Below are 25,663 nucleotides of genomic sequence, written 5' to 3' on the forward strand. Positions count from 1 at the left end.
GCCCAGCCGCTCCGCGGCATGTGGGATCTTCCCGGACCAGGGCATGAACCCGTGTCCCCTGCATCGGAAGGCGGACTCTCAACCACTGCACCACCAGGGAAGCCCCAATGTGAATTTTTAAAAGAATGACAAAGAAGAAGAATAAAGCAAATGTACTTAGACCCCAAACTCATCAAAATCTCTACCCTTTGCTTGGGAGTCATGCTCCTTCTCACTGGCATTCAATGTTCAAAGTCTTCTCTGGGGTTCTTTGAATCAGTTTCATTGACTGGTACCCTTGTGCAACCCCTGTTCCTTCCCAGCCCTATTCCCAAAGCAAACCCCAAGGGATGCCTCTCAGCTTTGAGGGAGGGTCCCCATCATCCCTACCCATGCCCCCAACCCCCAGAAACCCAAGAAGCCAAGGTCAGCTCTGGAAAGATTGCACTTTGGTTTTTAATAGAGCACATGGCTTGGTGAGAGGTGATCTGAGATTTGCTCCTGGAAAAGTGCTGAGCTGGCCATGTGAAAGTGTGCCTAAGCCCCTCCCTGGCCCACAGACAAAATTGGCAAAGGTCCTCCTGTCCCTTCCAGACCACACCATGTCCTACCGACCCCATCCCATGTGGTCCCCTCGCTGGGGTTGCTAATGGCTCTGAATGATGCATGTATTCTTTTTTTTTTCCCAACAGGCTCAACAGTTCTTACGAGGCTCTCGCTGGAGGGCTTTGAGGATTTCACAGGTGGCATCTCTGAGTTTTATGAGCTGAAGAAGCCACCAGCCAGTCTGTTTCAGATCATCCGGAAGGCCCTTCGAGCAGGGTCTCTGCTGGCCTGCTCCATTGATGTGAGCCGGGACGGTTTCTCTTTGCTGCCCCTCCCCACGTGTGATAGGGAAGGAACCGGACAGGGGCTAGAGACTGGGAAGGCTTTGGGCCAGAGTAGAGTCTAGGACTTACAGGGCAAGTCCTGTGACATATTTGTCCCTAGCACGTGGGAGCCGGTGGGAAGACCTAAGTAATGGGTAGGAACTGGAGTTGGTCTCATAAACTCAGAAACCATAGGAGCTCTAAGTGTTAAGCCCCGTTAGTACTGCAGGAATTGCCCTAAGAATGCAGCCTTGATCTCTGGATCCTGGGCCCTACCTTTGCTACCCCCTCTTGCTAAGTAATCTTGGGATTTTGGAAAACAAATATGGTGATTGACAATACATGATGGGCTTTGAGAACACTGAAGAAAAGGGAAGAGGTTCTGAACCAGGCGTGGTGCCCTGTCTGGGGGCTGGCTGTATGCGGTTCCAAGGTAGTGTGTAGACCAGAGCCTGGAGGCCACCAGCCACGTGGTCTGCTGCCACCTGCCCCTCCACCTGCTCTTTCTCCTTCTCTCGACCCTTACCTGGTGACCTCACACACGTGAATGACAAAGCAAGAGCAGTCCCCCTTTCTCCTCTCTATAAAAACCCCAGCAGGATATGTGTATTTTTGGTGGAGAAGTGACATGGGGTCTGGGGAGAGGGAGGGGCTGTTGAGGAGGGACCCTGGGGACACCCACCGCCACTGGTGAACCAGGGCCAGTCCAGACAACTGTCATGGATAATTAGTCTTCTGCAGGCAGCGTGGGGTCCTTCCTGGAGAATAAATGGCTTCCCACTTCCTGTGTCATTTCAAAGGCTGGTAAGTCATACCCCAGGACTGGCAGGCAGGCCTGATCAAAGAGGGTTTGGATGGAGAGAGCTCTATTTACCTGAGGTTAATTGCTGCACCTTCCCCCGCCCCCCCTCCCCAGCCCTGCACCGGGGCCCTGTGGCTGTGTAGCATGTCCTTGGAAAGCATTGTAGGACTGGCCCCAACAAGGTCAGGGGCAGCCGCTCTGAGTGGACTTTACTCTCAACTCAGGTCTCCAGTGCAGCTGCAGCAGAAGCCATCACCAGCCTGAAGCTGGTTAAGAGTCACGCGTCCTCTGTCACTGGAGTGGAAGAGGTAAACTTGGGCATGGGGAGACGGAAGGGCAATGCGTGATGATACTACCATAAATCCCTGGCATCCTTGAGAGAAAGAGAGGGAATCACCACCTAGCCCTTCCCTGCCCTGCTGAGGTGCAGCATCTCTGGTGGCAGAGCCCCTGGCACCGACCCACACTCAGCTCTTGCTTATTACAAGGGCCCTCCTACCTCTTACCCACTCAGAGATGGATAACGTAACCTCTTTGAGCTTCAGCTCTATGGGTTCTAACTAAATGCAGGCTATCCTCTGAGATGTGGCCAGGAAGAGGGACGAAGTTTTGGAGGAAAGTTGTAGAAATTATCAGTTAGATCTACACTCATTCTAAGAAGGGTGTTTGGGCTTCCCCAGTGGTGCAGTGGTTAAGAATCCACCTGCCAATGCAGGGGACACGGGTTCGAGTCCTAGTCCGGGAAGATCCCACATGCCGCGGAGCAACTAAGCCCATGCGCTACAACTACTGAGCCTGTGCTCTAGAGCCCATGAGCCACAACTACTGAGCCCATGTGCCACGACTACTGAGCCTGAGCTCTAGAGCCCGTGCTCTGCAAAAAGAGAAGCCACCGCAATGAGAAGCCCGCACACCGCAACAAAGAGTAGCCCCTGCTCTCCGCAACTAGAGAAAGCCTGCACACAGCTTCCAAGACCCAGTGCAGCCAAAAATAAATAAATAAAATGAAAAAAAAGAAAAGCATTTAAAAAGTATATCTTACTGTATGTCATATGGCAAAAAAAAAAAAGTATGTTTGTACAGATAAAGCAGTGGAAACCCATAGGATCTCCAAAGAGAAAAAGGCAGTAAAACCTGCCCCAACTTTCAAGGTGGGGTGTGATGGTGGGAAGGAAAGCAAGTATTCCTTACGTTCCAACCCAAGGAGAAAGCATGGGCTGAACTTTTCATTATTTCTATTTACCATAGTCTGCTTACCTCCAAAAAGGATGTGCATTGGTTTACAATGAAAAGCATGGACACAATAAAACCATACAACAAAGGTAAAATACACCAGACAATCTAAGCTAAAGACAGCGCTCCAGTTGAGAAATTAATTTTGTTTAGGGTTTCCTGATGGCCAAGGCAAAAAAGGAAACGCAGCGGTTGTCTCAGTTTTTGTTATTTATTAAAAAGGCATGAATGTTTGTGTTTCACAAATACGCTCTTTAATGAAGTCAATTCCCAAATATGAATTGAGCACATATATGTAAACACTGGGCGAGGGCATGACAGGTCAGACACTGAAGACAGAACGGTCCATCATGTTTGCACGTGTATGCAAAGGCACATGTGGGGGCTCCTGGTGAGTGTTCCGTAGACAATAGGAGAAGGTGGATGTATGGATTTCCCACTATGGGCTTTGAGAGAGACTGCCTGGGTGCCTGTCCTCCATCTACTACTTACTAACTAGGTAATCTTGGATAACTCAACCCCTCTGGCTGGGTCTCAGAGGTTTTTTTGTTTGTTTTTTAAAACTTTTATTGGAGTATAGTTGATTTACAATGTTGTGTTAGTTTCAGGTGTACACCAAAGTGAATCAGTTATACATACACATATATCTACTCTCTCTGGGTCTCAGAGTTTTGAGAGAGATGAAAATGAAGATAAAACAGCACCCAGTTTATAGGATTGTGGTGAGGTTTAAATGAGGTGCTAATGCATCCGAGCTGCCCAGCTCCATGCCTAGCGCATACTACCTGCTCGAAAAATGCTAACTGCTCTGTTCTTAGTATTTGTTGGAGGGCATTGATTGGCAATAGGTCTCATATATTAAGAACTGAGTCAGTCAACTATCAAATTTTAATCCAAGTTACAGCAGATAGACACTTGTTTTTATGCTGGACTTACTATTTATTCAACCAGATTGTGGAAAATAGAGTAGTTAGCTAAGGCTTGAAAACATGTGTTAAAAGCAAATATAAGTGGTTGTTTAGGGGCATTTGAGGGATTGAATGCAGGTCCGCTCAGGCGAGGACATGAACGCAGGGCAGCAGGGGTATGCGCGGTGATTCAGCTGCCTTTGTCTGTGGCCCTTGCAGGTGGATTTCCGGGGCCATCCAGAGAAGCTGATGAGACTCCGGAACCCGTGGGGCGAAGTGGAATGGATGGGGGCCTGGAGCGATGAGCAGGTTCTTTCCTCCCTCCGGCCGTGCTCACCTCCCTCTGCGGGAAGGCATCACGCAAAACACGCAGTGATCGTGAGACCCACAGTGGAGTACGCTCGGCAGTGCTTTCCGTCCACAAAGCACACAGCCTGTTCGGAAAAGAGTGTTAGGTGGTTCCAGGTGGGGAAAAGCCAAACAAAAACCACTCAGCTGTAGTCTTCGATTCCTTGCTCTGCTTTGGCATTTGCAAGCTTGGCAGCTCAGTGGAATTTTGCTGAGCGCCGGAGGGTTGGCTTGTTTTCTACCTACCACCGCGGTCATCCAAAGGTGAGACCCTTCACTCTCCATCGGATTCTTTCCACTCCACAAAGCCTGGTCACTCGGACAAAGGCCAAACCCCTCAGCATCAAGAAGAAACGTGCCTAGAAATAGGAACTGGATCCCAGGAGCCACTGGCCGCCAGAGGCAGTGAGGATGAGTGGGAGTGACGCCCGCTCCCGCAGAGCTCATTACGGGCGGGCGTAATGATCTCTCCCAACAAAGCCATTAATGAACGGAGGGGCCCAGACCTCTCACAGTGGAGAGTGGCAGCCAGTCAGAGGTGGTGCCTGGACACAGAGGCCTCCTGTGGTGTCCTGGTACAGCTGTGCCCTGGAATCGATGCCACCATGGTACCGGAGGATGGAGAGAGCATGGCCCAGTTTCCATCCTAGTTAGCACCGCTGGCACGGGGGAGGCAGGTTGGCGCTGGGGAAGGATGGAGAATTGGCCAGTGTCACTGATGAAGAGCCACCAGAAGTGGGAATGGTCATAATAACACTCGCCCCCCCAGCACATCCTTAAGCCTCGTAGGTGCCTCATACGTGCTGTCCACGCTGCATGATGCCACCAGGGCTTTGGAAGGGAACTTTATTACATTTATGAGCTAATCACACATCATTAGTGCTCGTAGCTGGTACTTCCCTTGAGGTTTGTGTCATGAAGAAACACATCCCCAGGGCCACGGATCACCTCTTATATTAAAGATTTTTCATTCTCCTGCCTATGATGGAGCAAAACCCAAAACCTTAGTTCTGCCAACTGCCCCAAAAGGATGTCATGGCTGAATGAAACTGAAACCCCAGTTTCGGCCATTTTAAGCAGCAGCTGCTTCCCAAGCTGCTTACGGGGCTTATATGACTTTATCTCCTTTCCCCAAAGATGCTCGATCCCTAACAGGCTGGGACGGGTCCAAGGGTATGAGGTGGTGACAGGCAAGCCCCGCAGGCTACATGTGGAGACGCAGCCACGGGTATTTATACATGGCTGCTGGGGGAGGAGGGTGCTGCATCTCTGAGGTAACATCCCTAGTCTCAGCCCAATGTCTTTAAATTGGAACTTTTTTTTTTTAAGTTTCAAAAAACTAACTGGGAGATTTAGGTCAGATCTCATATTCTCCAGCTAGTCCCCTAATCTTTGTTTATAACAAGCACATTCTGAGGTTTGGCTCTTTTTTAAAAAAATGCATTTATTTATTTTCAGCTGTGTTGGGTCTTCGGTGCTGCGCGCGGGCTTTCTCTAGTTGTGGCGAGCGGGGGCTACTCTTCATTGCATGTGCGGGCTTCTCATTGCGGTGGCTTCTCTCATTGTGGAGCACGGGCTCTAGGTGCGTGGGCTTCAGTAGTTGTGGCACGTGTGCTCAGTAGTTGTGGCTTGCAGACTCTAGAGCACAGGCTCAGTAGTTGTGGCGCACGGGCTTAGTTGCTCTGCAGCATGTGGGATCTTCCTGGACCAGGGATCGAACACGTGTCCCCTGCATTGGCAGGTGGATTCTCAACCACTGCACCACCAGGGAAGCCCCTGAGGTTTGGTCTGATCCAATGACTATTTCCATGAACTAAACAGGCCCTGGGTGCTCCCATCTCTGATGCCTAGGGGTCCTGAGAGCCCCCCTGGAGGAAGAGGCTGGGCTTGGGTATGCCCCAGCTTTTATGCAGCGACGGGGAGGTCTTCACGTTTTGCTGAGAGCAATCAGGGAGGGGATTTTTTAAAGATGGATCTGGATACTGCTCAGTTATTTAGCGTTGCATACATATTTCAGGAAAACCTAACTCCTTAAAGGTCAGGGAGCTGGAAATGGCATTTCAGCAAATTATGTGGGTACTGCTATGGAAAGGCCGCCAGCAGGAGGCCTCACAGGGTGACATTACTTCATGGAAATTGTCACAAAACTGGGCCTGATGGTCATTTTGCAGGCTCAGGAAGGGGACCATGTTCATGTGCCCAGAGATGCTCAGACCCTCTCACAGTATCTTCACTTCAGACTGATAGATAAGCCAGAAGGACATCTCACCAATTGAGAAGCAGTGGAGTGGCCTGTGGCGGCCATTCTCGCAGCTCCTGCCTTGGACTTGCCCAGGCCTGTGATCAGGGCCTGGGGGGGCTGAATCAGACATGAATGTAAAACTTGCCTGGAGAGTGAACTTAAAGCAAAGCCATGGCGCAGTGTTCCCGCTGCATGCCTGGGGTCACCCTGTTAGGGCCCGTGGAGCCCCGTCCCTTCCCCAGGCTACACCCCCCTCCCACCCCTGGCTATCATTTCGGTATTCCCCATTTCTCAGGGGGAAGTTGAGCTGCAGTAAATAGCTTGCACTGCAGCAAACCCTTCAGGAATGATCACCTCTGCTTCCTTTAAAAAAAAACTTTAAAAAAAAAAAAAAAACTTTAAATGCTATTCTTTCTTTCCCAGTGCACTGGAGTGGAATTACATAGATCCCAGGCAGAAAGAAAAGCTGGACAAGAAAGCTGAGGATGGAGAGTTCTGGTGAGAGTCACCTGCGGGAGTGCTGTCCCCTTAGTTGTGGGTCCATTCCTGGTTCACAGGTGGGCAGCTCTCTCTAGGTGTTCCAGGAATTCCACATGGTTCCCAGCCAGGAGGGCTTGTTTCTCCTCCCGCTTTTACCCCAGAGTAGTTCTACCTCCGTACCAGTACGTCTGAAGCATTGAAACCAAGATATCTGGGCCTCAACACGGATTAGCTATCAGCTTGTCTTCCTCCATTTCCATATCTTTCCAGTGAAATAGGAGCACTGTTCCTATCTCTTTAAGTCCAAGATTTAGCATAGCATCAAAATAAGATAACTTGGGCTTCCCTGGTGGCACAGTGGTTGAGAGTCCGCCTGCCGATGCAGGGGACATGGGTTTGTGCCCCGGTCCGGGAAGATCCCACATGCCACAGAGCGGCTAGGCCCGTGAGCCATGGCTGCTGAGCCTGCGCGTCCGGAGCCTGTGCTCCGCAACGGGAGAGGCCACGACTGTGAGAGGCCCGTGTACCGCAAAAAAAAAAAAAGAAAAAAAATAACTTCCTTCACTCATGGGCTAAGGAAGATAATAGGGACACCGCTAAGAATATGACGTGGTTTAGGGGCCATCTCTAGGCTCCGACTTGAACACCAGTTAGATGTAAACAGGAGGGAACTTGGAGATGGTGGTTTGGTTCAATTTACCTGCCAGGGTCTCTCCAGTTGATGGTTTCGTCTCTTTGCGGGGTTGGTTAGATATGAGTGGGGGTTCTCTAAGAAAAATGGAGATGCTAACAGTAGTGAGGAATGTGGTCAATGACCCCTGCATATTTGTACAGTGGGCTGCAGAAAAGACTCGAGCTAGCCCACGGCCTTTGGTCTGTCCTGTGCCCAGGGGGCACGCGTTCCATCACTTTTCCAGCCCAGCTCTCTCGACTGAGAGCCCAACTGTCCCTCTGCCCCCAGGATGTCTTTTTCGGATTTCTTGAGGCAATTCTCTCGGCTAGAGATCTGCAACCTGTCTCTGGACTCCCTGAGCAGCGAGGAGGTGCACAAGTGGAACCTGATTCTATTCAATGGGTACTGGATACGGGGCTCCACTGCCGGCGGCTGCCAGCACTCCGCAGGTGAGGTGGGAGCTGCCGTGCTCACCTTCTTCTGGCTTGTCCTCCCAGGGCTGGGCATCCTTATATGTTAATCTTGGGACAGTGCCTTTGCACTCTTTTCTCTGGCTCCTGGCACCCCTTAGTGGCCCAGCTTCTTTCTGGGGCTTGGAGGCCAGGGCAGCAGTGGTGGATGGCGGCTCTGCAGCCATTCACCCGGGGCCTGATCTCAGGTAACGTCATTCTTCAGCGTCTGTGTGTTCAGACTATCTCTGCTTCACCCACCTGCCCCCTGCCCCCCAAGGCCGTTCTTCTTCGTACTAACCATGCTCTTGTCACCCCGCACCAAGGCCTCTTGTTTTTCTTTGAGGCTTCCTCCGTCCCCATGTGGCCCGGCTGGCTGGCAACTGGCCCACTGTGCCCTGGGACAGAGGCTAATGGTGCGCTAGAGGGACGCGGGTTCGGCATCACTGTATCAGCAGACGGCATCCGTCCGAGCGGCCATTCCGCTTTGTTTGCTTCCGAGTCAGACAGCCTGGGTCAGGGGTGGTCACACACAGGGTGTGCGAAGGGCCACTGTCCACTCCCCTGGTCGTCATCGGAACTCCCTCCCTGGTGGGGATAGCCTGGCGCAAACCGCTGCCTCTGCACTAACCCGGGCCCTCATCTTATTAAAGGTGGGACGCCTTCCCTGTTCACGGGAGACCACTAGTATCTACACATAGAGGCTCCTCCTAGGTTGAATCAGCTGAGGCAGCACCAGAGGAAGAAACTCCGAAAAACAACCCCACATCTCTAAGGAGAAATGAAAGAAAGCAAAACCCACCCTCTCCACTGCCCGTCTCCCCAGGCCCCATGTCCCTCCTGGTCTGACGTTGACATTGTTAACCGACTTCGACTTGTAAGCATTGGGCCTTGTTCTCACGACAGAGCTCATTGCAAGCCTGTGCTCAGGGCGTGGAAGCAGCGTTAGAATAAAATCCCATGTAGGTGCAGTCCTGGGTCCTGACCGGGTCTCTTGTTCATTATCCCCATCCAACCCGAGCTCCCATTTCTGACGGCAGAGATGGAAGGAGGGTGGTCCTTTCCTGCCACTGTCGCTCAGATGCCCGGTGCAACAGCTCTGGGGCCCTGGGAGGGTCGTCTCCCTGGTCTGAGCTTCAATTTCCCAATCGTCAAAGTGGAGGGATAATACCCACCTTCGGAAGCGCTTTGTAAATGGTGTAGTGTTATACAAATGGGATGTGTTATCTTTATCACCCATTTTCTTCTTCCAGCTCTGTTAAGGAGTAACCAAAAAATGTAGGGATTGTAGTGATGTTGCATTTGGGAGAAATTAAAATATGCTCACCATTAGCAAGCTCTTAGAAAATGTGAAGGAAATTTGCATGGATCATTTTGGGAGCTCGGAATTGTAGGGGTGCCTAAGGTATCTGTCTGCACGAAATCGCTACCCCATCTGTGCTGCCAGCTAGCTGTCGGGACAGATGGACTGTTCCTGCCCTTTGGTAATGATGTAAGTTTAGAAGATTACAGAATTGTCTCTGGCTCCTCTGGAATCGACAGATATTTGTTTTAAAATCTACACACTTGTAGGGGCATCCCTGGTGGCGCAGTGGTTGAGAGTCTGCCTGCCGATGCAGGGGACACGGCTTTGTGCCCTGGTCCGGGAAGATCCCACATGCCGCGGAGCGGCTGGGCCCGTGAGCCATGGCCGCTGAGCCTACACGTCCGGAGCCTGTGCTCCGCGACGGGAGAGGCCACAACAGTGAGACGCCTGCGTACCACACACACACACAAAATTCTACACACTTGTGCCTTAGATAAAAAAAAAAAATCTGGAAGTGGAAGTTCTGGGAAGGTGGAATTCAATAAGTAATTTTATTGTTAAGAAAATATAATAACCAGTGGCTCTTGGTCACCTGTGAATGCCCTGTTATTGTATCAGGTTGGACCCTTACCTAGAAGATCTAAGCACTCTCTCCATCCCCCACCCCTTTCTTCCCCCAGGGCACATCGTTATTGAAATTACTGAGGCCCTGGCATGGAGATGGCTGCCAAGCCTATCTTCCTCAATCATACTCTGCCACTTGAGTCAGTCATAGAATTGCTGTGTGTCCCTGGATGACCCATTTGCCCTCTCTGTGCCTTGGCTTGTACAGTCACTATTTGGAGAGATTTTTTTTTTTTAAGGTCATATTTGAAATGAAGCAGTGTTTTAAAATATCCATAGGTGGTACGGCAGGAGTGTTTCTTAATTGCCAATTATCATTCCTTGGGCATTATTAAATGACGTACTCTTGAGGGAGCGTCCCTCATCTCTGGCTGCCACGCTGAGCCATCTAGTGGGGTCCCTGGATCAATGGACAGAGGATCAGCAGTCATGGCTGTTTTGGGCTGTGATCTGAAGCGGGGGCCCGTCAGACAGGCTTCCCAGGGGGCAAGAGTGGTTGGTCATCTTCTTATAGTCTGTCAGGAGAGGCCTCCTTGGTAGCTAGATTTTGCTAGAATTGTCCTCATCTGTTTCAGGGACCTGCTTTCCCCCCCAGAGACCTCCTTCCTCCAGGAGATGGGTTCATCTTCACAGGTCAGTTCTTCACAGGCTGAGAACAAGGAGATGTTAATCATTTCCCCAGAAGACTTGGAGTTTCCTTCCCAGGGGGACCAGTGTAGCCCTGGGACCACGGGACCTTGAATATCCCGTCAAGTATATCTGGGCCCTGGTTGATCAAATGGACAAGTGTAAAGTTTCCACGTGCTGTGGGGTGTGTGTGCTGGTATGTGGGTGGGGTAGGGAGATAGGAGGAAATACTGACCACCTTGTAAAGCAAACTTGCCAAGCCCTGCTTACCCGGCACAGTTTGGCCAGAGTTATGCTTTCCTTGAGATGATCAAAATTCCTCCATTTCATTCTATTTTTCCCCGATCGCCTCACCCGCCCTGGGGGGAACCACCATCTCCTGGTGACTTCTAGCCACTTACTGGACCAATCCCCAGTTCAAAATCTGTTTGGACGAGGTGGGCGACCACCAGGAGGAGAGCATTGGTGAACCCGGCTGCACGGTGCTGCTGGGGCCGCTGCAGAAGAATCACAGGCGACAGAAGAGGATGGGACAGGGCATGCTCAGCATAGCCGACGCTGTCTACAAGGTACGCTGGAGCTGGGGTCAGCCGTCACGGCACGCCTGATGTCTTTGGTCAGAATATTTTGCCCAGCAATTGAAGCGAATCTTTCTTATTGTTTGGATGTCCCTAATCAAGCATTTTCCTTGCTCCCCAAAATGCCTCCCCCAGTGGCCTTACTGAGGCCTGAATTCCACAATTAGAGATTCATTCCTCTGGCTTAAATCTCTACTGTTAACACTGAGACGTGTAATTCATTAAGCTTTGTCTGTCATTGAGGGTTCAGTGTAACTACACTTATTAGACTCTCTCCATGTATAGGCTTCTCAGGGGACAGGAGCCAAGAAGGTGACACAAGGAGTATGAGGACATCACAGAGTGGGGGAAGGGAGCCAAAGACAAATCCTCTTTCTCCCTGGGCAACCTTGAAACACTTGTTGGGACACACAAGGCGTGGGCTGGGGTGAAAGGAGCCCCAGGTCATTTTCAGTTCTAGTGTCTCTGGTTGGAAGGTCACAGCTGGCTCTGGGCTCAGGCTGCAGTGCGTGTCTCAATACCCCAGTTTGCCCTGTAACCACCCCTCTATAGATTTCACAGCCTAACAGGTAGGTTAAAGCAAGACCTCTGGGTCTTGACAAGTCTAGCCAGGATCAAATTGGAATCCACTTATTTTACGTAGGCAAAGACTTTTTATAACGAATTCCGGAGGGATTCGTGGTGGTTGTTTTTATAGAATTTTGTTAAAAGTGAATTTCTTGGGAAAAATATAATTCTAATCAGAAACACCAAGAGCTGGCTGGAAGCCCAACATCTCAGTATACATAAGTGCATGGGAAAGAAGTACTGTAATAAGAAACCAGTAAGGAAAAGTGCAATTGTCAAGCTCACGTGACCTCCAGCCCCTTTCTTTCACTTATTTTGGAACTTAGAGGTTTAGAGTTTTGTGTGTGTGTGTGTGTGTGTGTGTATGTGTGTGTATTTTGTGTTGGAGGAATGGGAGTTGGAAAATAATTGCTGCTTGATGGCTGGAGAAAAGTATTTCAAATAAATAATCTCCAATTCTACTCCAGCGTATTCTTTCCATCCCCACCTAGAATGTAAGTAGGACCAAAACAGATGTTTTGCTTATAGGGATAAAAAACCAAGAAAGCACTTACCCTATGCATATCAATTCAACAGTTCTTTAGTGCATATCTGCCACGTGCCAGGTGCCGTGCTGAAAGCTGAGATCCAGAGGAAGAGCAGAAGGTTATCGACCTCAGGGTGCTCACAATCTAGAGGGGGAAACCACACACACACTCCACTAGCTACAGGGCAGTGCAGATCTGCTATGACGGGGACCAGCACGGTGAGCTGAGGTCTCCTCAGAGAGGGATAGCTTCGTGGAGGAGAAGAATTTGATCAGGGTGTCAAAAAATGAGCTGGAGGGCTTCCCTGGTGGCGCAGTGGTTGAGAGTCTGCCTGCCGATGCAGGGGACGCGGGTTCGTGCCCTGGGAAGATCCCACATGCCGCGGAGCGGCTGGGCCCGTGAGCCATGGCCGCTGAGCCTGTGCGTCCGGAGCCTGTGCTCCGCAACGGGAGAGGCCACAACAGTGAGAGGCCAGTGTATTGGAAAAAAAAAAAAAAAAAAGAGCTGGATTTCAAAGGTGGATGAGGGAGAACATTCCAGCCATAGGGGACATCATGTGCTTCTTGACAGCTGGAGAGGAAGTGACAGTTTGGGAGAGCAGGCAGGAGGCGGGCGTGGCCAAAGGGTGGGCTGAATGGGGACTGTGGCCACCAGCTCTTCATCCACCAGCTCTACCTTCTATAACCGGATCAACAAAGCGTTCTTTCAAAGGTACGTGAGCTAACACACGGAAATAGCTTTGTGGGCATGGCATTTGCTCTCGTAAATAATATATACGGCATGTCAATTTTTCAGACATTAGTTTACAGCTGCTTATAAAATAACCCCACGTATGTGATCTGTGGACCTTCCTCTTACAGCCAGAGGCGTATAAATTAGAGCATGACATCTGTGAACACAGCCCCTTTGACGTCAGTGTGAGGAAGGTGTACAGCCCTGTAGGGAGTGTCTGTGCCTGGGCTTGTAGAAAGTACCAGGCGTTGGAGAGAGGCCATGTAGGGATTGCAGGGGGTACCATTCTCTGACCCCTGGAACTGCTTCTTCTGGCTTTAACTGTCTGCAAACTGGAGTCTGGTTTGAGGTGGGAAAACTGACAGTGACTGAGGAACAGCCAGAAACCCCCAAAGGCTAAAAAGCCCTGCTCGTCTGGCCCCCGCTCTCTCCCCTGTAATCTTTCCTGCTGTGACAACAGGCTCCTGCCACACAGGCCTGTCATTTGCATCCAGGATATCTTGCATTTCAAAGGTGACTGTCCCTTTCCATCCATCAGTGGGCAAGGCTGGCCTGTGCTCCTGTCTGGACGCTGTGGCTGGGGACTTGTGCCACCTGAGGCCTGGCTGGCTGGCTCAGTTCCTTCCTGGGGCCTCTTGGCAGTGGAATCAGAGCATATCGCCTGCGGCGGTGGGCGGGGTGAATGCAAAGACAGCCGAGGTGGTTGAGAATCCCTGCCCAGGGGGTGAAGGCTGTTGGGAGGCAGATCCCCCGAGGACCTCTGCTCTCCCAGACAGCCGGGACCTCTGTATGCGGGATTTTAGCTTTAGATGCAAACTTAGAGGAGTGACTGCAGACTTTTCTACCTCTGCTGCCAATTATAAACAGGGGCTGCGGAGTGAGGATGCCAGCTGACCCAAATTTTCCCTAATTTTTTTCCCTCAGAGTTGGCAGCTGCCGACAGACCTAAGCCACAAACAATGCCCTTGCTACTCTTCTGGTCAAAAGAGCCTGCTTGGGAGGGGCAAAGGTGGGAAAAGGACAAGGGGGGATTGAACCCTCTTCAGAGCCTTCTCTGGCATGGGAGGACTCCCACTCTGCATCTGAGATCTCCTGTGGGCATCACCATTTCCATTTGCAAATAATTGGACTTAACTCTACCTAGACTAGTGAAAAAGGAATTTACCAGCTCCTGTCACCAAACCCAGGGAAGGACAGGGATGCTTAGGACTGGGGACGTGCCTGCTCTCAGGACCCTTTCTCTTCACATCTCCCCTCTGGTGTCAATGCCATCTTCCTGGTCTGGCTTTCTGCACAGTCTCTCTAATATCACCCACATAAAACAAGGGGGCCCCTTCCCTTAGTTCCAATTTGAAAATCCTAGAGGAGTCTGTGATGGACTCAGCTTGGGTCACGTGCCTATTCCTGGACCAATCCCTGTAGCCAGTGGTGATTAAATTATGGCTCGAGTTGAGTGAGACCCCTTTCTGGCCAAGGCCTTCATCTGGAGGCCAGGTCTCTAGGTCTGTAAGATGTTAGTTCTCCTTTAACCCCCAAGGTTAGTCCTCCTCAAACATTTGGGGTCCTGGTAGATTATACAATATGGAAATAAAGGAGAACCTTTTTTCTCCTTTCGGATTTCTGGGGCTCAGTAGTCCACAGATGGCCTTGAAAATTCACCAATGACTTTCCAGTTTCAGAAATGCTAATGTCTCTCACTTTAGCACAGAATTCCTCCCAGTGGCCCAGGACTGCACAGTCTGTGGGCCAGATGTGGGGAGGGACACAGAGGCACAAAGGGAGGCCCACGGCACCCTCAGGTGACATGCTCTTGTCTCCTGCCCTGTAGGTCCCCAAAGAGATATGTGAACACTGACGGAGATGTCCTCCTTGGTAAGGAACAGCTGGGCTGCCTTCGTGATGGGCACCCAGTGGCATGTGCTTCCTCTGATGGAAGCCGGTTCTCCCACAAACCGACTCCCACAGGATCCGGTAAGCTGCTACCCCTGAGAGAGCTGGTAAAGACACTTGGGTCCCACCTGCCAGGAAGGGGACAGTGGTGACCTGTGCCCCTTGTGTGCCTGGTGGTCTGATACAAACAAGATGACTGTAGCTCACTTAGGCTCCTGTTTATCTAGCCGACAGAAATAAAGGCCCAGAGAAGGAAGCACCACCTTGATCTTTTTGGCTCCCAGCTTTTCCTGCATCTCCTCAGTGATTTACAGCTGGGTTAGAGAGGCATGTCATCAGGGTCGTACTTACATCTGGGGTTTCCTGCTACGGTCCCAGGCCTCGCCCAGCTATCCCGGTGGCCTCGTGGGCAGGGGCTGGTGGGGTGCTGTGAGACTGCCTCATCCATGCAGCTGGTACACAGTCAGGCCGCAGCTCGACCCAGCCCAGCGAGCCTCTCCTCGGCTGCACGCTAGGGACACCTGGGAGTTCTTAGATGTCTCCATGCCCAGACCAATTATGGCAGAATCTCTGGGGTGATTCCAACGTGCGGCCAAGGTTAGGAACCACTTGTTCTGTCTGGGGCTACCCCAGCCGGAGTCTATTACTCGAATGATGTAGGGGTACGTTTGCCCTGCTGTGCTAATCCCTGCTCCCCCAGGGTTCTCAGCCTTGGCCACCTGGTAGCATGTGCCAATGAGGCCCACGTTCACAGGTTCCAGCCTATGCCTTCTTCCAAGGCTGCCGATCGCTGGTCTACCCTGCCTGATGGCTCCCAGATGCATATTATTGGTTATGGAGGCAACAGACAAGAGCGAATGGATGATTTAGGGCATGCCCCTCTTCACTACTCAAAAGTCATTAAATTCAAACGTGCACTAAGTCTGACGGGTGGTGGCTCCCATCAGAAACGGCCCGTCTATGAGAGCGAGGTCCTCTGCACACACAGTGCGGCCTCCAGGAGCATCTCCCGGTGCTCTCCGTGCGTCGCTGTGGAGCCTGTGCTCTGCAGGTGCCAGTGGCTCTTTGGTCAGCGGTTCCAAGGCCTGGGGGGCTTGTGAAAGCACAGGCTGCTGGGCCCCAGCCCCAGAGTCTCTGATTCCGCAGGTCTGGCTTGGGGCCCGAGGACCTGCACTTTCAACAAGCCCCCCAGGGGTGCTCACGCTGACCCTGGGCCCACACACTCGTGGCTGGGCCAGGCCACGGGGAGGCGCGAGGGCCAGGGCCCTTGTGGCACATGCCTGTGTGGAGTCCCCAGTAGGACAGAGGGGCCCCAGCTCCTGCCTCCGTACTCTCCACCTCTCACTCTGGCCTCCCAGGTGAGGCGTCTGCAATCTGTCCCGCCCCTGGGTTCCTGCTAGAACTCAGTTTGCCCCGTTCCCTTCCCACCTCCCATCCCACACTTCACCTTCTCCCCTGCTGGTTTCCTGTTTCCTCCCCTCGCAGTCATCAGGGAGGGCAAGAATGACATTTAGCCCCTTAACACTTGCACTCGGCCAAGGCCTTGCTGGCCACGCCCCAGCATTCTGCCCAGAGTAGAAAACTTCTGGTGGGTGGGTGGGGGGATCCCAAGGCTGTGGCTGCTCTGTGCCCAGGTCAGCAGGGGCAGGCTGGGGGGTCCCGCTGTGATCCAAAGAGGGTCGCGTGACCACGAATAGGCACTGTCTACCCTGGGGTGGGCAGTCCAGCTCTGAGTCACACAGAAGTCGCAGCCCTTGCAGCTCACCAGCACCTGCGCTGTCACAGGCATCTTGATGAAGCCTGGTCCTGAAGATACAGTGCCATGGGGAGGCTTCATCACAGCAGCAATAACACCGGCAACAGCGTTTTCAAAGCACTCTGTAGCCACTAATTAGCCCGTGGCCTATGACCACAACCTCCCTCTCCCTCCAACAGACAGATGGGTCTTAGGGAGCATCTTCCCCCTCCCAGGAGGGCCAGGCCTCCCTCGGGGTGGCCAGCCCCTCTGTATGCCTCCCTGCCCCGCCCCTCTCCCCCAAATCTGATCACCCTGGTACCTCGTAGAGCAATTTTCCGAGCCAGGCCAAGGTGAGCAGGCCCTCCTGGCTGCTGTTGCTTGGGAACCAGTATTTAAGCCACAGGCCTGTATTGGGGAGCTCAGCGCCACACCCCCAGGTACAGCTGCAGATTCAATGAGGGATGATTCATGAGGACAGATATCCAGAGAGAAGCTGAGCACACACACGGAGCACACCTGCTGTCCAATCCTTCATTTACGCAGGAAGAGGGAAAGGGGTCTGGCCAAGGTCAGTGCCTCAACCTGGGCCGGGCACCCAGAGGTGCTCTGAACACATTTGATGATGGACACACGGTGAGCTCACGACAGAATCCAAGGCTTCCTGATTCTCAGCCCAGGGTTAAAAATCAACCGTCCCTAAATTAGTGCGATAAAACCCAACTCTGGGGCCTTCATCTTCCAGGATTTCACAAGACATTGACCCTGACTGTTGCTTTGCACAGCTGGAGAGCCACAGGGATGAGCACCTGGGCCGGGTCTTCTTCCTGGGCCGCCAGCCTTCCACCCGCTCCAGCACCTACGTCAACCTGCGCCAGGTCTCAGCTCGTGTGCAGCTGCCCCCCGGGGAGTACGTGGTGGTGCCGTCCACCTTCGGGCCCTTCAAGGACGGCGACTTCTGCCTGAGGGTGTTCTCGGAGAAGAAGGCCAAGGCCCTGGGCGTGTCCTTTCCCTCCGGGGTGGCGGGGGTGACAGAGGGACCTGGCTCCGCGCAGGTGCAGGCCCTGTCGCTGTGGGGGACCTACCCCCGGCTCCCAGAAGAAATTTGTAGAACACCATAGATCTCAAGGGTCCTTCACTAGGTGTCCCACTACTGCCCCTACACGTTGGTCTGTGGGACATGGTGGCGTTTTCCTTAAAAAAGGTCAAGGCTAGAGAGAAAGGGCACCAGTAACAGCCTGGTTAGAGCGTTTTCCTTGCAGTGGGGATGGGCACCTCATAGAGGAGGATCTAGATGAGAGCACCGCCTCTTCCCTTACACACACCACACACACACACACCACAGACGTATACCATACACATCCACAACACATACATACACACACACGACACACAACACATACTACACAACATACAACACATACACACACCACAGACATACACACCACATACACAGATCACACACACAACACAGACGTATACCATACACATCCACAACACATACATACACACACGACACACAACACATACTACACAACATACAACACATACAACACAGACATACACACTGCACACACAACACACACACCAGACATACACATAGCACAGACATACACACCACACACATCACACACACCACATACATATACACACCACACACACCACAGACACACACAACACACACACAACAGACATTCACACACCACACACCACACATACTACACATACACACCACACACACACGCCGTACATACACACAGACCACATATTACCACACACACACCACAAACAGACCACACACACCTGATATACCTTACACATACCATACACACACATCACACACACCACACATACATAACACATATATAGCACACACATAGACACCACACACATTCCACATACCACACACACACACACACACCACACTGCACCACGTAAACCATGTGCGTGTGTGCATGGACACGTGGGCTGTGGGCTTGGTGGCTCACTCCTCAGACACCATTTCAACAGGGATTCACATAGCTGGGTTCCTAGGGGAAGATGAGAATAGTAACTGGGGCAAGGTGGGGAGAGAATTCCCCAGAAGAGTGATCCACCAGGGGGAACATTCTAGATTCCATGGGGTGCCCACTGAACTTGGCAGTTCTTGTCTCTGGTGAAAAACTCAGGGTGGGGGGGGCGGTTGGGGAGGTGAAGGAAGGGGTCCTGGTTCAGTTTATGCAGTTTGGTGCTAGTAGGAACTGAAGGTCTTGCGTAGGAATCCAATCCCTCAGCAGAGCTAAAAACTTCCTAAAAGAACCTAGCCATTAGCTGTATGTTTGACTTACTCATACTTGTTTTTTTCTTTCTTTGTGTTTTAGGGAAATTGGGGATGTAGTAGCTGGAAACCCACATGAGGTATGCCGCATTTTAGTATGCCAAGCTCTGACACTGATGCATAGCAGGCATTTGGGATTTCTTATTGATTCATAACTGCTCTTTATATACTGAGGACGATAACGTTATTCATCAGGGCCACAACATTTTCTAGGTCCTGGCTCTTCCTGATGAAGATGAGATAGACGCAGCACCCGGAACCCAGACTTTGTAACACATTCCTACCCCGTAGGGGGAGTCTGAGTGTCCCCCACATTCAGGCAGGTGGATCCTCAGAGCACTTGCTGTGAGCTTGAGCACTTCTGGGTGGGATGGAGAAGGCGATGGGAGAAAGAGATCTAGTCCCTGCTCTTAGACAGACCTCCATCCAGTCTTTTAGACAAATGACAGAAGCATAAGGAAAAAGATGAAGGGCAGCTCATGCCAGCAATGGATCTAAGCCTGTGTGAATGTAGTCTGAGGGTGCTGGAGTGAGCACCTCCTTCGGGAGGCTCCGTGGGGGAGGTCATTTCAGAGCAGACTTTGGAGGAAGAAATGCACAGAGTTTGTGGGTTCACCTGCCTCACTCCCTCTACCCCTCCCTCCCTGCCCTGTTTCTCAGATGCGGTGCACAGAGGCAGCACGTTGAGTGTGGCTGTTTTATGAGGGGTGGTGGTATTATTTGGCATATATCAAATCTTTAAGCTCTTATTTCTGCAGATGCATGAGGAGGTGCCAAAGATGGACCCATCTTGCCCTGGGGGCAGGGCAGTTATGCCGTGAGTCTATTAGATAGAAAACGTGTGCCCCATTGTCTGTTCCTTCTCATTCCCATTAGTCTCTGAACTGGACTTGGTGTCCAGTAGTTAAGCTAATGGTCAGTAGCGGCCCCTGCCTTGAGTCAGCTGCAGTTCCTGGCACCAGAGGCCCTTTCTGTGCTTCTGCCTCTGCGTGGTCCCAGCTGGTCAGAGCTCTCCCTCCTGCCCCCTTCCCCTTCCGCACTGCAGGTAGATGCCAGCTCAGCCTCTTCACTGCCCCCCAGGCCTTGTCTCTCACAGTAGCTGCTCCTCCTAGTGGTCCCAAGTGTGTTAGAAAGGCCAGTGTGCCAGTGTGGAGGGTGTGGATCTGAGTCCACAATTCAGGTGGGAAGAACTATCCTTCCCCCACTCCCCCTTTTTTTTCCCTGCTAAATCAACTTAAAACTGACTCTACCATCATCAAAAATTCTACAAATAATAAATGCTGGAGAGGGCGTGGAGAAAAGAGAACCCTCCTACACTGTTGGTGGGAATGTAAATTGGTACAGCTACTATGGAGAACAGTATAGAGGTTCCTTAAAAAAACTAGAAATAGAGCTATCACATGACCCAGCAATCCCACTCCCGGCCACATATCCAGAGAAAACCTTAATTCGAAAAGACACGTGCAACCACAATGTTCATAGCAGCACTCTTTACAATAGCCCAGACATGGAAGCAACTCAAGTCTCCATCAACAGATGAATAGATAAAGAAGATGTGGTATATATGATGATGAAATATTACTCAACCATAAAAAAGAATGAAATAATGCCATTTGCAGAAACATGGATGGACCTAGAGAATATCACACTAAGTGAAGTAAGTCAGACAAAGACAAATATAATATGACATCACTTATATGTAGACTCTAAAAAAATGATACAAATGAACTTATTTACAAAATAGAAACAGACTCACAGACATAGAAAACAAATATATGGTTACCAAAGGAGAAAAGAGGGGGAAGGATAAATTAGGAGTTTGGGATTAACAGATACACACTACAATATATAAAATAGGTAAACAGCAAAGACCTAGTATAACTATACTCAATATCTTGTAATAAACCATAATGGAAAGAATATGAGAAAGAAAATATATACATATATTCTTTCTCATACTCTGAATATATATATTTGAATCACTTTTCTGTACACCAGAAACTAACACAATATTGTAAATCAACTACACTTTAATAAAAAAAACTTACTGGGCTTCCCTGGTGGCACAGTGGTTGAGAATCCGCCTGCCAATGCAGGGGACACGGGTTCGTGCCCCGGTCCGGGAAGATCCCACATGCTGCAGAACAGCTGGGCCCATGAGCCATGGCTGCTGAGCCTGTGCTCTGCAACCGGAGAGGCCACAACAGTGAGAGGCCCGCGTACAGCAACAACAACAACAACAACAACAACAAAAAAGCCCCAGAAACTTACTAAACCCCCATTTCAGGAATTCAATCTCAGTCATTGTCGGGGTGCACCGTCTCCACCTCCCATGGTCTTGGGGTTTTCTGAAACACCAGGAAGTCTGTACCAGTCACGGGTCCTCACTGTTCTTCCTTGAGATGCCCACTGTCTCAGCTCATAGGTTCCTTCATGTCTGGCAGCTCTTGGGCTTCTGTACTAGGTCTGCGGCTTAGAATCTTTGGTAAACTAGGAGTCGCCAGGCCTAGGGGACAACCGTCCCTTGAGGTCTCCAGAGCATCATGTATGGAGCCATACAAGGGTTCCCATATTTCAGGGCCCTGGGAACTGCCAACATCTTCTTGGTCTCAGGGAAACTTGGCCTTTTCTCTTTAAGGTACCCCTCCCCCTGACACACACACACACACACACACACACACACACACACACACACACACGTCACAGGGATAATATATTCAGGGGACTTAAGACTTTACAGGAGACAGGAAGAGCCATTGCCCTTGCCTTCAACAACTTCTGTTTTCCTCCCTCCAGAAATCTCCAAGACTTGGACAGCTGGACATTTAAAGGGCCTGCTTGGAATGGGGGAGGGAAAAAAGAAAGCAATTGAACAAACACACTAGAGAAGGGTTGCAAAGATGCTGTCAACATGTAATATGACAACAGTAAAATAATACCTGTTTTTGCCAGGTTGCCTTACCATTTCCAAAGCGTTTTCATGTATATTTTCTCTGAGCAACAGATAATTCCACTACATTAAGGTCCTTGAAAGCAAGGACCATGTCTTGTTCACCACTACATCTCAGACACAGATACAGAACAGTTCCCAACATGTGCCGGGTGTCCAGTAAATATTTTTTTGAAGGAGTGAACGAACTGAAGTACCGCTTGCCAGACCATGTATGCCATCATTTAAAAGCATCTTTCTCCCTGGTATCCAGAAACTCCCGTGTGCAATGACATCCCCTAGTGGTGAAGTACCTGCTATGCACCCGTTTGTGCCCGTGTCCATTTTTTCTTTCACTTTTGTAAAATAAATTTTTATTGGAGTATAGCTGCTTTACAATGTTGTGTTAGTTTCTGCTGTACAGCAAAGAGAATCAACAATACATATACATATAACCCCTCTTTTTTGTATTTCCTTCCATTTAGGTCACCACAGAGCACTGAGTAAAGTTCCCTGTGCTATGCAGTACGTTCTCATTCGTTATCTATTTTATACATAGTAGTGTACAAATGTCAATAGCAATCTCCCAGTTCATCCCGCCGCCCCCTCTTCCAAGGGGGACTTGAACTTTTAATATGCTTTGATATTGCACGTTTTCATGTATAACTTGTGTCATTTTTATAAGTACAGTATTTGAATGTCTGCATGATTCCTAGGTAAGAAGGCCATACAGTTGCTTTAATAGAATCCTCCCTATTACTGCAGTTGACTTCTATAGCCAGGACCTTCCCAGTCCCTGAGGGAGAACAGTAGAACTGGAAGGCAGGAATGTTAAGGCTGGTGCTGTAGAGCTGGAGAAGGTGGGTCTGAGCAGCCAGCCCAATCCGCAGCCCTGAGATTTATCCTTATTGAAATGTATAGCTCTAGTCTATTTCTTCCTTTTTTTAGAGATTTTTTTTTGATGTGGACCATTTTTAAAGTCTTTATTGAATTTGTTACAATACTGCTTCTGTTTTATGTTTCGGTTTTTTGGCCTCGAGGCATGTGGGATCTTGGCTCCCTGACCAGGGATCAAACCTCCACCCCCTGCATTGGAAGGTGAAGCCTTAATCACTGGACCGCCAGGGAAGTCCCTCTCTCTCTCTCTTTCTTCCCCCCTCCCTCCCTCCTTCCCTTCCTTCCTTCCTTTCTTTCCAGTTCATACTTATTTTCCCCCAGAATAATAGAATATTACTCTATGTTCAGAATCCGTAGACTTCACACTAGATTCAGGTTATCGTATATTTTATTACATGGATGATATAAAGCTTTTATTCTACAAGACCACTTTAAAATCATACATGTGTGATGAGAAGTATTTATCATTTCTTCTAAAAACTTTAGATGTATTTTTGGATTTACTCCTCATAAATGTAAACAGTATAATAGGCATTAAAACCCCTGTGTTATCGATGAGGAAGCAGAGCCCTGGCGAGGTTGAGTTGCAGTAGGATGCTGAGAGCAGCTGCTCTGGGGGTCAGACTGGTGGCTGGTGAAACAGCGCACAAGCTTGACTTTGAATCCTGCCTCCACCATGTACCAGCTGTGTAATCTTGGCCTGTTACTTAACACTTTTAAACCTCAGTTTCTCCATCTGTGAAATGTGGATAGCAATGAGACCGATCTCATAGAGTACTCATGAGTATTAAATGAACCAATCTATGTATAGTACCTGACAGGTAGTAAGTGCTCAACAAAGGTACGTACTATTACTACCGCTGCTACTCTTTTTTTTTTTTTTTTTGTGGTACGCGGGCCTCTCACTGTTTTGGCCTCTCCGTATGCGGAGCACAGGCTCCAGACGCGCAGGCTCCGCGGCATGTGGGATCTTCCCGGACCGGGGCACGAACCCGCGTCCCCTGCATCGGCAGGCGGACTCTCAACCACTGCGCCACCAGGGAAGCCCCGCTGCTACTCTTAATAGTACAGTATCATTGGGCCAGATCAGGCCTTTTGTACTTTCCTGAGGGATGGTTTTGGAAGAAATTGACTTGGTTTTCTGAAACTCTTCAAGACATCTGGGAAACTTGTGACTTTTCTGTCTGGTGATGACAGTTGAGGAGTTTCATTCCATTTTGCAAAGAGCCCGTGGTCATATCAGAAAGTCTCTGGACAGTCATTCATATAATGATTAGCAATTTTCGAAGGACTTTGACACACATTCGTTCTCATTTGATTCTCAAATGACCCCATGTAACAAGCCTAGTTAATTTAATACTGGACTTGAGGAAATGGATGTCAGAGCCCTGAGATGGAGTTTCGTAATTGGTCAGTGCGGTGTTTGAACTCCTGTCTTCTGGCTTCCAGTTCTGCTGTTTCCACTAGGCTGTGATTTTAACTCCTTTTTAATCATGTTGCTATTTCAGAATCTGGTGAAAGCTAAGAAAACACATGTTAACGTTACTCCCAATTTTCATGCAATACCTGAAGTTCACAGACCCCTTGAAGGTCATCAGTGAATCTCTTTTAGGAGCCCACAGACCCAGACCGAGATTCTCTGCTGTCAGTGTTGCCACCGATCTCTGAAAGCGATTCAGGGTTGAAATCAGAAATTCAGGGTTGGTGGGGATCACTTCCTCACATCGCTGATAGAGGAAGCCCCTAGACCCCTGGACCTTGCTGGATGGAGAGCTTCTGGGGCCAGGACCTTGGACCTCTCCTGTTTACTGTCATGTACCCCCATACACCCAGTGTCCGACACACGACAGATATGCGACAGATGTAGTGAATGACGAGCGAATGAATTTTAAATCTTTGTCTTTCATTCTCCTCAACGAGTCCCATCTTAACTTTCCAATTGCCCTGCCTTTTAGCCACACCCCAATGAGGTGGACAAGAAGACGGCCAGCTCTGGAGCCTGTTTGAGAAGCTTGCAGGGAAGGTGAGTACAGGGCATAGACAGGCTCCCAGACAGGCAGGAGAGTGTTCTGGAAAGCTCAGCTCACCTGAGTCTTTCCCCTCGCATCTCCATGAGTATAAACGATGAGGCCGCAGGTCTCCGGTCCCCCAACTCTGTCGGTTGCCACTTTCCTGTCTTAAACCTGAGAGGCCTTTCCTGCACTGCTGGGGAGAGGAATCTTGGGACCAAGGCCATTTTTCTTGCTGTGTTGACTGCTTTTTGAGAACACAGAAAATCCGAATCTCTAGATCCTACCAAAAGCCTTTCTGTGTGTAAACTGGCCCTGTTGGATCAGAGCCCTGACTTTATAAAAAGCGGGGAGGCAAAACTTCCCTATATCAATATCCTTCAGAGATGAGAGGAATCGCTCAGCCCAGGTGGCAGGCGGCTCAGTTAACCTGGCCTGGGATTAGTGTTCACCGGCCCGCCGCCCTGCCTGCCCTCAGGGACACCAGCGGAGCTTGGGCTGCGGAATTCAAGTTGGCCCAGGTGCCGGCACCGCTCAGGGGCACATGGAGCCAGGGGAAGATGCTGGTGTGCCCCCTGCTTCTTCCCTCCCTGTCCTGCTGACTTAGCTTGTTGTGATTCCAGTCCTGTGAGGCCATAAGTCAGAGCAGACTCAGGACTGCAAGTGTCACAACTGGCCCCATAGATACAGTGAATGCACTGCTCTTTGAAGGATAATAAGATTTGCCAAAGGGCCTTGGAAGGCATCCGTCATCTTGGGCTGCCATAATAGTGTACCACAGACTGGGAAGCGTATGAAACAGAATAAACAGAAATTTATTTCTCACAGTTCTGGAGGCTGGAAGTGAGATCAGGCATGGTTGGATTCTGGGGAGGGCCTTCCTCTAGCTTGCAGACTGTTGAAGTCTCACTGTGTCCTCACAAGGTGGAAAGAGGGTGAGGG

General features: G+C 50.3%; 1 protein-coding gene across 1 annotated transcript in view; it reads left to right on the forward strand.

The window, feature by feature from the left end:
- Positions 1-25,663, forward strand: part of LOC137209638 (calpain-8-like) — a 101,193-nt gene that overhangs the window by 59,243 nt on the left and 16,287 nt on the right. The window contains 12 exon segments of the mRNA XM_067711185.1: positions 303-405; positions 672-826; positions 1,875-1,958; positions 4,011-4,096; positions 6,805-6,879; positions 7,823-7,983; positions 10,934-11,113; positions 11,423-11,430; positions 17,355-17,572; positions 18,930-18,966; positions 24,668-24,686; positions 24,689-24,735. Coding sequence (XP_067567286.1) covers positions 303-405; positions 672-826; positions 1,875-1,958; positions 4,011-4,096; positions 6,805-6,879; positions 7,823-7,983; positions 10,934-11,113; positions 11,423-11,430; positions 17,355-17,572; positions 18,930-18,966; positions 24,668-24,686; positions 24,689-24,735 — 1,173 coding nt within the window.

This window comes from Pseudorca crassidens, chromosome 2 (assembly GCF_039906515.1).
Source record: "Pseudorca crassidens isolate mPseCra1 chromosome 2, mPseCra1.hap1, whole genome shotgun sequence".
NCBI classification, from domain to species: Eukaryota; Metazoa; Chordata; class Mammalia; order Artiodactyla; family Delphinidae; genus Pseudorca; species Pseudorca crassidens.